The 12002-nt window shown below is 50.2% G+C and overlaps 1 protein-coding gene and 1 long non-coding RNA gene across 7 annotated transcripts in view; one reads left to right on the forward strand and one right to left on the reverse strand.

Annotated features, from left to right (window-relative positions):
- Positions 1-289: 289 nt before the first annotated feature.
- LOC123463587 lies at positions 290-2162 on the reverse strand. 2 transcript variants are annotated; one of them, XR_006639000.1, is made up of 2 exons: positions 1969-2162; positions 290-1381 (listed from the first exon to the last, which is right to left on the reverse strand). It is a non-coding gene; the product is annotated as an uncharacterized LOC123463587 (long non-coding RNA). The 2 variants fall into 2 exon arrangements; XR_006639001.1 differs by having other exon boundaries at positions 290-1394.
- The window catches only part of Hnf1b (HNF1 homeobox B), a 61773-nt gene continuing 51928 nt past the window's right edge, over positions 2158-12002 (forward strand). The window contains exons 1-2 of one of the 5 annotated variants that reach the window (XM_004664549.3): positions 2158-2865; positions 7440-7639. In XM_004664549.3, the coding sequence (XP_004664606.1) occupies positions 2522-2865; positions 7440-7639 (544 nt within the window). In that variant the 5' untranslated portion in view covers positions 2158-2521. Of the gene's footprint in view, positions 2866-4619; positions 4641-7439; positions 7640-12002 lie in introns of those variants that run through there. The other 4 variants (XM_004664547.3, XM_004664548.2, XM_004664546.2 and 1 more) reach the window with 4 other exon arrangements.

Raw genomic sequence — 12002 nt, forward strand, 5'->3', positions numbered from 1 at the left:
CCTGTGCCTTGTGTGTGGGTAGCTTGTTATGTGCATTCCCATAGGTGGCTGGGCTGGGGAGGAGAATGGGCTTGCTGACACCTGGATTTTGAGAGAGAAGGAGGCTTGGGAGCCTGGACGGGCCCGCAGCAGATGGAACTGTAAATCAAAGCTGTGCTTTTTAAAAGGGTTGTGATCACTGGCTTTTTAATGGGCTTTCCCAGCTTAACACAGAAACTAATGCTCATTACACTGGATGTTTCCAGCATGATCGTCAGTCAGAGAAAGAAAAAGAGGTTGTTCTTCCAGGGACATTTACTCTGAACACTTTATTATCCTGTTTGAATGGTGATGGGGAGGCCAAGAGTTTTCCTACTGGGTAGAATTACAAGTGGCAAGGATCTACCATATGTCACAACAACCTAGAAAGCAAGAAGGTGACATGAAGGATCTTTATTTCCATGAACTTAAGACTCCTTTGACAGGTAAAGGTGGAAACCTTTAGAAGGACTCCTCACACACTCACACACAGCCACCCCGTCCTTCTCCAGGGTTCCCACAGGTGAACCCAGGCACCTGGAACCCACCCAGTCCTCCAAAGAGGTACCCTCACTCTTGGCAGCCTGTCCTGCGCAGATGACGTCAGCCTTGACATATCCAAGACATTTGATCCTGTATCTAGCAGAGGAAAACCGCTAGACCCTTCTTCCTCGATGCTAAACTTCCTTTCTATTCCTAACCTAGCCCCAGGGTCTTCCTAACTATCTTTGAAAGTGGAAACGATAGAAAAATGTGCTCAAAAGTTCCTTGGCATTCTTCCTGCTGATTCTGAATGTCTATGATGTGCCCAGACCCTTCAAGCCCAGCTCCGGAGCTCAAGGTTTCTCAGCTTCCAGGATTTCCCGCTGGGAACTGGTCTCCTGCTTTCACAGACTGGAAAGTATGAACACTAGTTGTTGGACCTGTGGTTTGTTTTCCCTGGTGGTCTCACTCAGTTGTTTAGAATTGGTTATTAGGATCCTAAGGCTCTAAGAGGGCAAGGCGTGGTGTCTGTCCTGGCGTTACTTGTCTCTGAACTGTGGATCTAAGGAGCCTGTCACTGGTCACCACTGCTCTTGTACAAGCCAGGGCCGGGCCTGGAAGTGTGGGTGCGCTTGTGTCTCCTTCTTTCCCCCTCGGGGGTCCCCAGGGAGATGTGGTAGAAACTCCCATGGCGCTGAAAGGCCCATGGCTTCCTTCCCAGCCAGGCTTAAGTGAGAAGGGGAAGAAAGAAAAAACACCTTTTCCTTCAACGGCTTCCTGGGTGCCTTCTCTACGCGGCCTTCAAGACTCGGGGCAGCTGCAGGCGACCTTGTCTTTTGCAGAGCGAGTCTCTGGCTCCCCGCATCGCAGATGGGGGACACTGCGAAGAGGAACTGAGAATGGCTCAGGGGAACAGGCGGCTTCAAGTGTCCGTGCAGCCACAGGTCTAGCTTTGCATTCACCACTGGGAAGGAGTCCCAGGACTGGGAGGCGCTTTGATATTCCGGGCTTGCGCCGGAGAGCAAGCAAGCCCCAGGTGCCCGGCTCCCCCGCGGCTTGGGCGAGGCCGGGCTCCGGGGCAGCCCGGTGGCTGGGCAGCTCCACTTTCGCTACTCCCTCCGGCCATAAATCAGTCGCAGCCTCCTTCCTCGGGTCCCGCCGGCCTCCGGCACCCCTTGCCTACACTGTCTAGGCCGGCAGTCCTCGCAAACCCAAACGGCCAGCCCTGACTGGCCAAGGCCCTGGAGGTAGAAGTAAATGGGGTCTCTCCAAGTCGCACTGACGCGGGCCATGGCCGCAGCAACTTCGATCGGGGTCTCCACCCGTTTCCCCCCCAAGGGTGAGTTTCTCCCCCACCTCTCTGGCTCTCCAGGTCTACCACCTGCAGACGGAAGCACCCTGAACTCTTCTCGTCCTCTCCCAGTCCTGTCTTCTAAGAACACCCCACATTTGCTCCGGCTCTCTCACCTGGACCCCGGAAGCGCAGTGTCTTCTTTCTGGACTAAAGCCGACCCCGCCGCCGCCAGCGGAAAAGCCCCCCACCTAGGCCGCAAGCCTCTCGCTTCGCAAGTCCAAAGGTCACCTAGGGCCCGGCTGATAAACCCAACGGTAGAGAAGGCCTGCAGCCCCCCCCAGCCCCCCTCAGCGTGAGTACAATGGGCCCTGACAAGCCCCGGTCTGGCCTGGGTCTCCGGATCCCGAGGACTGCCCCCTTAGGCGCACCCCTCTCGGTTTCCACACCCCCCTCCCCACCACCATTTGCATCCTGCCGAAAGCCGAGCCCTTCCCACTCATTTGCATGTTTTATATGGCCTAATGGTGGCGATCATGGCAAGTTAGAAGTTTTCTGACTCCTCTCGGAGGAGACTCCGGGACCCGGGGGAGTAACAGGTGTCTGGAGGCTGAAGGGTGGAGGGGTTCCAGGACTTGGGGGTTCGCTTGTGAAAATCCCCTCCACCCTCCTCTCTCACACCCCCTCATCCCCCACCCCTTTTTTTCCCACCCCCCTGGTCCTTGGAAAATGGTGTCCAAGCTCACGTCGCTTCAGCAAGAACTCCTGAGCGCTCTGCTAAGCTCCGGGGTCACCAAGGAGGTCCTGGTCCAGGCCTTGGAAGAGATGCTACCATCCCCGAACTTTGGGGTGAAACTGGAGACTCTGCCCTTGTCCCCCGGGAGCGGGGTCGATCCCGACACCAAGCCGGTCTTTCATACTCTCACCAATGGCCATGCCAAAGGCCGCTTGTCCGGGGACGAGGGCTCCGAGGACGGGGACGACTATGACACCCCTCCCATCCTCAAGGAGCTACAGGCACTCAACACCGAGGAGGCGGCGGAGCAGCGGGCCGAGGTGGACCGGATGCTCAGGTGAGGCAGGAGCGCAAATCCGAGCTCCAAGAGCCTGGGGCCTGCACTGGCCAAACCTCTTTCTCATCGGAGAAATCCCCCGGCCGCGGGAGAGAGCTCCGCGTCTCTCCCAAATACCTGCACACTTCCCGGTGGTCCTGTTGGAGGGCCACCCTCGGGTCGGAGGTGCCATCTGTCCTCTGCCTAGGCCCAAGCGCCTTTCCCAGAGGGGACCCGGGTTCGGCCCCAGGAACCTAAGGTGTGCAGCCCTCGGCCCGGGAGGCCAAACAATCTGAAGGTGGAGGGTGGGTGCATCGAAACAGCTGCGATTTTCCGGGACCCGAGGCTTGTCCCTCGGGCCATGCGTTTCTCCTGAAGTGCCCTGGCTATCTGGCCGAGGGCCCTTGCAGCACCGCGGGCCCCGGAGGCCTATTCTTAGGCGCTTGGGGTCGGTGTGCAGTGCCCTAGGATCAGGGTTCCGTTTGCAAACGGGCTGCTTGCGCGCAGGCAGGGCCGGGGGGACCCGCGCGGGGCCAAAGAAACCACGGTCGTCGGCTCAAGTGGGGATCGGTGGAGTGCGTGTGGCTAAGACCCCCCGCCCCGCAATTGCAGAGGATTTGTGTGTCAGATTGGAAAAGGCGGCCGTGTACGCTTCTCTTCCGTAGACACCCGGGCGGGCGAAGTTCCCCAAGGGAATTCGGGCGGGCTGGAGGTCTCTCCACCGGGCCGGGCGCGGTGGCTCCCGATGCTCTCGCACCGGCCTAGGCTTTGACAGCTAGTTACTAATTATCCAAGGAAGCCCAGCGGTTCCCTTAGACCGCACGTCGCTCCCGGGTCACCCGGCTTGGGGAAGGAGCCCCACAGTGTGGCCTGGGACACTTTTAAGCCCCGTGGTATCGAAGGTTTCTGAGTTCAGAGCCGAAAGAGCCGAAGTCGCGCGCGCGCGCCCGGGGGCTTCCAGGTGGCCACCTCGGCCCGGCCCGCAGCGCGAGATGGAGGTGGGATGTGACCTTGCATTTGAATTTGCCATCTGGGGACCCTGTCGCTGCTAGCCTTCTAGCTAAAACAATCCGGAGGAGTCACAAGTTGCCCCACCACCACCAGCAGCAATGGTTTGCTATAATCCAAACTTGCGGCGCTTCCCTCGCCTTCGGGTGGCAGTGGTTTCTCCCTGGCCGGGGTTTAGAGACCCGGAAAGTGTCAGGAGCAGAGAAGCTAGGGACTTCGCCTCGGAGCCCCCGAGAGCGGCTGGGACGCCTGGGTGGCGGGTAGGTTGACCCGGGCCTGGTGCACCGACCCTGCTCTGGCCGTCAGCCATCCCCAGAACCCCGGGCTCTTCGCCCAGCCGCGGCCGCCGGGCTATCCAGCAGGGCACCGTCGGGGGCGGGGGAGCCGACCCGGGGCGCCCCACGGCAGCCGTCACTCCGCCGGGCTGGAGGCCCTCGGAGATGTGACATAAACTGCAGCACGTGGAGTTGGGGTGTTATTAATTTATTCCTATAAATCATCAACAGAAAGATACACAAAGAGCCGCGATTAGGTTGAAAAGAGAGGCGGGTTATTCATTGGTGAGGTTGTAAACGCGCCTTGGAAAGGGAAGGCCGTGGAGACGCGGGCGCGGGGACGCTGGAGGGGCGCTCGCGGGACACACGCCCCGCGTGGCCGGTGGGGACGCGCCCACCCCACCCCCACCCCGGGAGGGAGACCCCCGAGCCCCGGGCCCGCGTCACCCACACACACACAGGTCCCCAAGGAGGAGAGCCAGGAGGCCCGGGATCTGTCCTCCCCCAAAGGAGGTGAGAAGCAGCACTGGGGAGGCCCAGGTCCTCGCTGGGGGTGGGGAGGCAGCCTCTGACCACCCCCCCCACACACACAAGCTTTTGTCCCCTTCCCAAGCGGGCGCTGCCTTCCATCCCCCAGCCCTGGAATGCCCAACTTTATTAAAGTCATTTTTCAAGAAAAAATTGCTTGCGGTTCCCAGGTCACTGCACAGAAAGAACACCAGGCACTCCCCTCCAGTTTTTTAAAAAATATTTTATTATTTATTTGCCCACCCTGTTCCCCTAAAGGCGGAAAGAAAAGAAAGGGGTGGTGACTTTGCCGAGCGCCTGGTGGCCCTTCACCTCTCCTAGAAGTGAAAAGGCAGAAAGTTAGGTTGGTGGGGTGGGTGGGGGTGGAAGACATCGCGCTTCCTGGTCCCCAGCTGCCACCCCGAGCCTGGCGGGCGCGCGGGGCCGCAAGGAAAAGCCGGGGTTGGCTCGGAAGCCCGAGGCCAGGCTTCTGCGGCCCCGCGGCGGTTCTGAGGTCGCCGTGTGCGGAGGAGCCGGGCTAAGCCGGCCGGGCGACGCCGCGGCCCGCGCCTGGCACCTGCGCTGGGGCACCAAGGCCGCGCGCCACCCGGGACCCGCAGCACCGGGGAGGTATTTCCAAATAAAACTCACCACCAGATCACCCTGCTCGGCTCAGACATACCTGAGAATTCTGCAGCCCCAGGTAGAAAGGCGAAACAACGCCATTTTACCCCACAATTCTAGTCTTTGAATTCCGGGCTGAAAGGTTTTTGCCTTTATTTTTATTATTATTTATTTTTGTAGGCTTTTTACAAAAAAAGATTAACCGTCTCTCTAGTGCAGCTAACTCCTTCTTCTCAAAGAAACATTCACACTTAGAACCTGGAACGATTTCGCTAGGTTTCTTAAACACGCAAAATGACACAGGTAGAGAATTGGAACAAAGGAAAAATGGTCACACAATCTGTTAAAACAATACAATATTAACTGTTAAAATCCAGATACTTTCCCCCTAACTTTTGTAGCTATTGTTCATACCTGTTAGAGGTATTTTTCCTCCACACTAAAAGTATCTGTGGAAATATTTGCTGGAATTTTAAATGATCTCTGGTGTTTTCGTAGAGATGTCTAAAATGTGTATTGCTTTATTTGCCTGTTTGGCACCGGGATGCATTTTTCTTTGTTTTTGTTCTTGGAGTGACTTCATTATACTATTTTACTTGGAAGTACTTTTATCAATGCTTGAGAAATTTGTTATTAACTTACATGTAATTAATCTGAAAAGTTTTACATTTCTCAAAAAAAAACACAACTCTTTCAAAACTGGATCCTCACGAATCCAATATCAAAGCCTGCTGAAATGATTACAACAGTTCTAAGGTCCATAAAATATTTCATTTCATTTTTAGAGATTTTTAATACGCTAAGCCAATTTAACTTTACTTGACATAGGCACCGTTGAGAAAAATTTGTTTAATATTGTACCTAATTTGGTCTTCAAATTATTGTTTTATCTGAATTTAGTTTCCCCTTTGTTTTTTTTTTCAGTTTCTATTAAGCTAAAATATACATACATATAAATAAATATATATATATATCAACATACAGTAAAGGGGTGATTTTCTAAATTAAGTATGCAGTGGTATTAAATAAATACTATGCATGCAAATATTGCTTCTTTAATGGTTGTGTTTTCTACTGTACATTCCATCCTTACTTTCTTAATTTCAGTTTTATCATTTTTAAATCAACTATTTAATAAGCAAGAAAAGATATCTGGAAAGTTGAAAACATTTTACATAAGCCTCAGAGACACCATCCTAAGTGCCTTGCACACCTATGTTTATAGGGAATGGAAACAATGGCCACATTCTTGATCCAAACTTGAAGTTTACCTTGAGAAACATTGCCTTTGAGATTCCCCTACCCTATCAGAGGAGAAACGTAAGAGTACAGGAAAATGGGTGTTTTGGATTGTTAATGTCTTGCTCTGAAATTGAAACTACTCTTCCTCATTAGGTTTTATTTGGAAGGTGGGGCCGTGGATAATTTTTTTTTTTACATTACCTGCCCTTTCAAGCGGTATGATTCTTCAACGGGGGGGGGGGGGGGGGAGTTGTCATTGCATTTATGAACACTTTCTTAAAACTCTCTGAAAACAATATAAGTAGCTAAGAAGGAATCATAATCATCCTTCTAAAACATCTCTATGTGAATGCTGGTGCTTTTTTAATACAGTAAACAGAAGTAATTTCATTTGATGTAGCGCAGGAAGATTCTGTGATTCCTCCTTGCTTCTTGGGGGGGGGGTTCCCCATTGATCACACTCCTGTGCCAGCCTTCCAGAAGGAAGATAAGGTGGCAGAAGTTTGGGCTGAAGTTAAATGATTTTGGAAACTGATGTGACTCCCCTGTCATGGCAGGATCATCCTACCCAATGCACCCTCCTCCCCACTCTCCCCGCATCTCCACTTCCCAGAGGACTCCTGCCTTTGAAGTGTCTTGGAGTCCAGGGAAAGGAAGGGAAGAAGGGTAAAATAAGGGTTTTTTCTCTTCCACTTACTGCAAGCAGGCTGGCTCTTGTTTATTCTCTGCTCATCTCAGAAGAAAGAGCCTTCGGTGCCTCTCCCATGTAGGTTTTATTTTGGCCCCACACTTCTCCCAAGGTTGTAGCTTGGACAGGCAGAGAACCACACGAAGATCAAGGGTGCACAGGCCACCTTGTGTACCTGCTAGAAGTATTGTGAGTATTTCTCTGGGGACATTTCCCACCAGCACCCTAACCCCCTCTGCTTCTCTGTCTAGCGAGGACCCCTGGAGGGCTGCCAAAATGATCAAGGGCTACATGCAGCAGCACAACATCCCCCAGAGGGAAGTGGTGGATGTCACAGGCTTGAACCAATCACACCTCTCCCAGCATCTCAACAAAGGCACCCCCATGAAGACGCAGAAGCGCGCTGCCCTGTACACCTGGTACGTCAGGAAACAGCGGGAGATCCTCCGACGTAAGTGCTTAAATCCTGTCTCTGCCTCAACCTAGAGTGACCTTTGCCCTCACAATGACCGCTGTGTGCTGCCTCAGTTTCCCCTCCATCAAGAAGGACTTCGGAAGTGCCTGGCTAATGTACAGACTGGCAGGTGGATTTGGCCTTCAGTGTTGCTTCCCAGGGGCTGGCTTGTGCCATTTTCTGCACTCAACCCTCCGCTGCCCAGCCAGTTGCTTTGAAAACCCCTTCAGCATGTGCAGTGTACTTGAAATATTTTAGCCTTTCTTTCCAACATTCACTCCCTTGTCTTCCCTTTATATTTAACCACAAGTCAAAATTTCCAAAGAAGTTATTTTGACCCACCAATTCTTTTCCCCATTATACCTAATTTTAATTACATTTAGTTTGAAAGAAATTGTGCAAGAAAAAGAGGGGGGGAAGTGAACCACTTTGGAGCATCTTGCCCACATAATTCCCACCTCTAACAGCCTTACATTGTACAAACGAAAGTATTCTCCACACTCTTCATGCAACCATCAAAATTAGGAAAGAAGTGATGAAATAATATCACCGTTAAATCTTCTGTTCCAGTAATGACTTCTAGAGCAAATTATTCATGGCGGAATAACACATCAGTCTGATGGCTCAATTCCTGTCATTCCAATTCTTATCCCCAAATTTACCGTCTATCCCAAGAATGCCAAAAGATGTTGGTTTTGAAGTCAGGAGAACTTTGAGCTGCATTGGAATAAAACCAGTTTGACTAGCATGCTGGTTTCATGTGGGGAAAGTATACTTCCACAGTCCAGCCCTTTCTCTGGGGAAACTTGGCATCACTCAGTTGCCCACACATCACTGTCTGGGCTTTGTCAAATTCACCCATTTTCTGAGCAGGATTCCCCTCTCCCTCTCATTAGTCATTTTTAAAATCACTCTTTTTGCCACACACTGCTCCATGCTGGTTATGCTTGAATTTATTGTGTTATTGTCTGTGGGTGGAAAGGTCTTAAGATGGAAGGAAAGGTTGGGGGAATTCATCTGATGTTGGGATTGTTTGCTCTGTGTCAAGACATTCCATGGACAGAGTAGAAGCCCAGTAAGACTGCTTGCTGCTTACAGGAGGTGGCCTTTAAAGTGTCCAGTTACTCCCCCCCCCCCCCCGAACACTCAACCACAGTGATTGGTGTGAAGGATTTGAGTTTCTGACATGAAACAACTCTGTAGTTCCTGCATAGCCCAAGAAAATTCTCAGGACCAATAGTCTCCAAAGGCCAGAGCAGCCTTGAGACCAGCCCAGTACTCCAGGCTATGTTCAATGTTCCCTCATGAAGGACTTAGACCTTGTAACAAGACAGAAGTCCCAGAAAGAGTCTCAGGAAGAATGAGAAGGGTTGGTTCAAATCTGGTGGCAGAGTGCAAGGGATGTTTTTGTTGTCATTGTTGTTATTACTGGTTTAAGATCATAGGAGACATTAGAAATTAAGAAATATCATTCCCTCTGTAATTATTATGTGCAGACCTATTATGTATGAAGCACTATGCTAGATTGTGGGATACATAGGTTTTTGTCACTGAGGAAGTTGAAATGCTTGAATAAATAAGGACATCTACTTTCTAAGATCTCTTATAAAGGTATACAGGGGGAGAGCATTAGAGGAATGGCAAAGATAGCCTGGAGAAATGATGGAGGGCTTCCTTGAGGAGGTAACATCTGAACCAACTCTTAAAGGGTAAATGAAAGGGGCTGGAGAGCTGGCTTAGCAGTTAAGCGCTTGCCTGTGAAGCCTAAGGACCCCAGTTCAAGGATCGATTCCCCAGGACCCACATTAGCCAGATACACAAGAGGGCGCATGCATCTGGAGTTCGTTTGCAGTGGCTGGAAGCCCTGGTGTGCCCATTCTCTCTCTCTCTCTCCTTCTCTCTGTCTGTCACCCTCAAATAAATAAATAAAAATAAACAAATTTTTTTATAAGGGTAAATAAAAGACATATGAGCATGATATAAAAATTAGGGAGAGGGCTGGCTTAGCAGTTAAGGCACTTGCCTGCAAAGCCTAAGAACTCATGTTCAAATATGTAGGTCCCATGTAGCCAGACACACAGTGACACAAGCACATGAGGTCACACATGCGCCACAAGGGGGGCCACACATGTGTGGATTTCGCAGTGGCTGAAGGCCCTGGCGTACCCATTCTCTCTCTCTTTCTCCCTCTCCCTCGTTCTCTTCTCGCTCTCAAAAAAAAAAAATAGGGACATAGATGAAAGAGGGACCCAAGCAGTAAACAGGGCAAATGAAAAGAGAAAAAGAGAGAGGGGGGAAATAAAAACAGGATGATACATAGTTGCAAGTTATTATGAAAAAGTTAAAATTAATACATGACAGTATTCATGGGCTTGTCTAAATGCATACAACTTTCTTATTCAAACCAGCTCCCATGTCTAGGATGAGGCTGTGGAAACCAACCTCCTCATTGTCATTTTCATGGGCCCTCCTTCCATGCCTACCTACCCCAGAAGGAAGTAGAGGGGCGTCTGAGACCTCTGGAAGGCCTGTGGGAAGCTAGTTCTTCAACCTCAGTGAGGTCAGGCCGTGCCCCTGAGGTCAGTAGGGCCAGGGTGTTCCTGAGCACCTACAGGCGAACCCCTGGCTGATCCAGACATGTGCTGGGCTCTGTAAGCTGTGCAGGCTGCTGCTTCCCCAAAGGGCAGCTGAGACACTGAGGAAACCCCCATGCCAGGCAGCAGCAGACAAACAATGCCTCCCTGGCAGCAATCAGGTCTGGGGAGTCTGGGGGTGTATTGTTTGAGTGACTCACGAGCTAGTAGTTAGGTGCTTTGCCATCTACAGGCTGAGTCTACACCCTTCATATGAGCTTCTGTCCCAAGCGCACATGACTTTGAACAAGTCACTGGAGCACTCAGAACCTCAGTGTCTTCATCTGTAAACCAAAAACAATAGCTAGACGTGATGGCAAACACCTTTAATCCCAGCACTCAGGAAGCAGGGTTGGAGGATCACTGTGAGTTTGAGGCCAGCCTGAGACTACAGAGTGAGTTCTAGGTCAGCCTGAGCTCTTTCTCTCTCTCTCTCTCTCTCAATAAGAACAAAAATAATAAATAATAATAACAATAAATAATAAATATATAAATATTTTATCATAAATATGAAAATAATAATAAATTAAATAAATAGTAAAATATTAAATAAATAAAACTAAAGCTTTTTTTGTTTTGTTTTTCGAGGTAGGGTCTCACTCCAGTCCAGGCTGACCTGGAATTCACTATGGAGTCTCAGGGTGGCCTGGAACTCATGGCAATCCTCCTGCCTCTGCCTCCTGAGTGGTGGGATTAAAGGCGTGTGCCACTATGCCCGACTCAAAAATAAAGCATTTTTTAAAAATTAAAAATGCAATAACTAATTATGTGTCCAGACTCATTACCATAGGGCTCTGGAGATTGTGGCCTTAATGCAGTAAGAACTAACTAACTGCAGGCATAATTTCAGGAACTGAGAAAGAAAAACATCAAGTTCCAGGACCAGGGGCGAGGAAATGAATTTATGTGTCTTGCTCAGCAGGGCGCTTGGCCTCTATGCTTATTCATCTGTAAAATGGAGTGGCTTGCCACTGTGGACCCTGCTCCATGCAGAAGTGAAGGCCAAAACGGTTTCTTCTTCAAAGGAATTGAACATCAAATCCCATGTAAACCGTCCAGGCCAATGCACTGCCACTGGGGCCAGGCTGCCATCTTTCTTGCATGCATTCAACCAACCATGGCTAGACCCAGGAGCTTTGTTCTGCCCGCGCGCGTCTTTCTCTAACTTATTAATGCCATTCCCAGAAAGATCTGTGTTGTGGACTCTGCACTTGTCATCTTTCAAATGATGTGGGCAGATCTGATGTTGTCTCCCTCTTACACACACACACACACATGCACACATGCACAAATACACACAGAGCTGCCTTTGCAATTGTGTTTGAAATACAAGGAGCATCTCTTTTGAGTACAAAGTTCCAGGTGTATTCTATTTATTTATTTATGAGAGAGAGAGAGAGAAAAAAAAGAGGCAGATAGAGAGAATGGTTTGCCAGGTCATCTAGCCACTGTAAATGAACTCCAGATGCATATCCCTCCTTGTACATCTGGCTTATGTAGCTACTGGAGAATTGAACCTGGGTTCTTAGGCTTTGCAGGCAAGTGCTTTAACCACTAAACCATCTCTCCAGCCCTCCATCTGTATTTATTTCAAAGCACTATTTTAAAGGTTTGGGGCTTTGTAGTTTTCATCTCCCTCTTCTTTTATTTTTAATGTTTTTATGAGCATGAGAGAGTGAAAGGGAGAGAAAATTGGTGTGCCAGGGTCTCAAGCCAGTGCCATCAAA

The sequence above is a fragment of the Jaculus jaculus genome, chromosome 9, assembly GCF_020740685.1.
Source record: "Jaculus jaculus isolate mJacJac1 chromosome 9, mJacJac1.mat.Y.cur, whole genome shotgun sequence".
NCBI lineage: Eukaryota > Metazoa > Chordata > Mammalia > Rodentia > Dipodidae > Jaculus > Jaculus jaculus.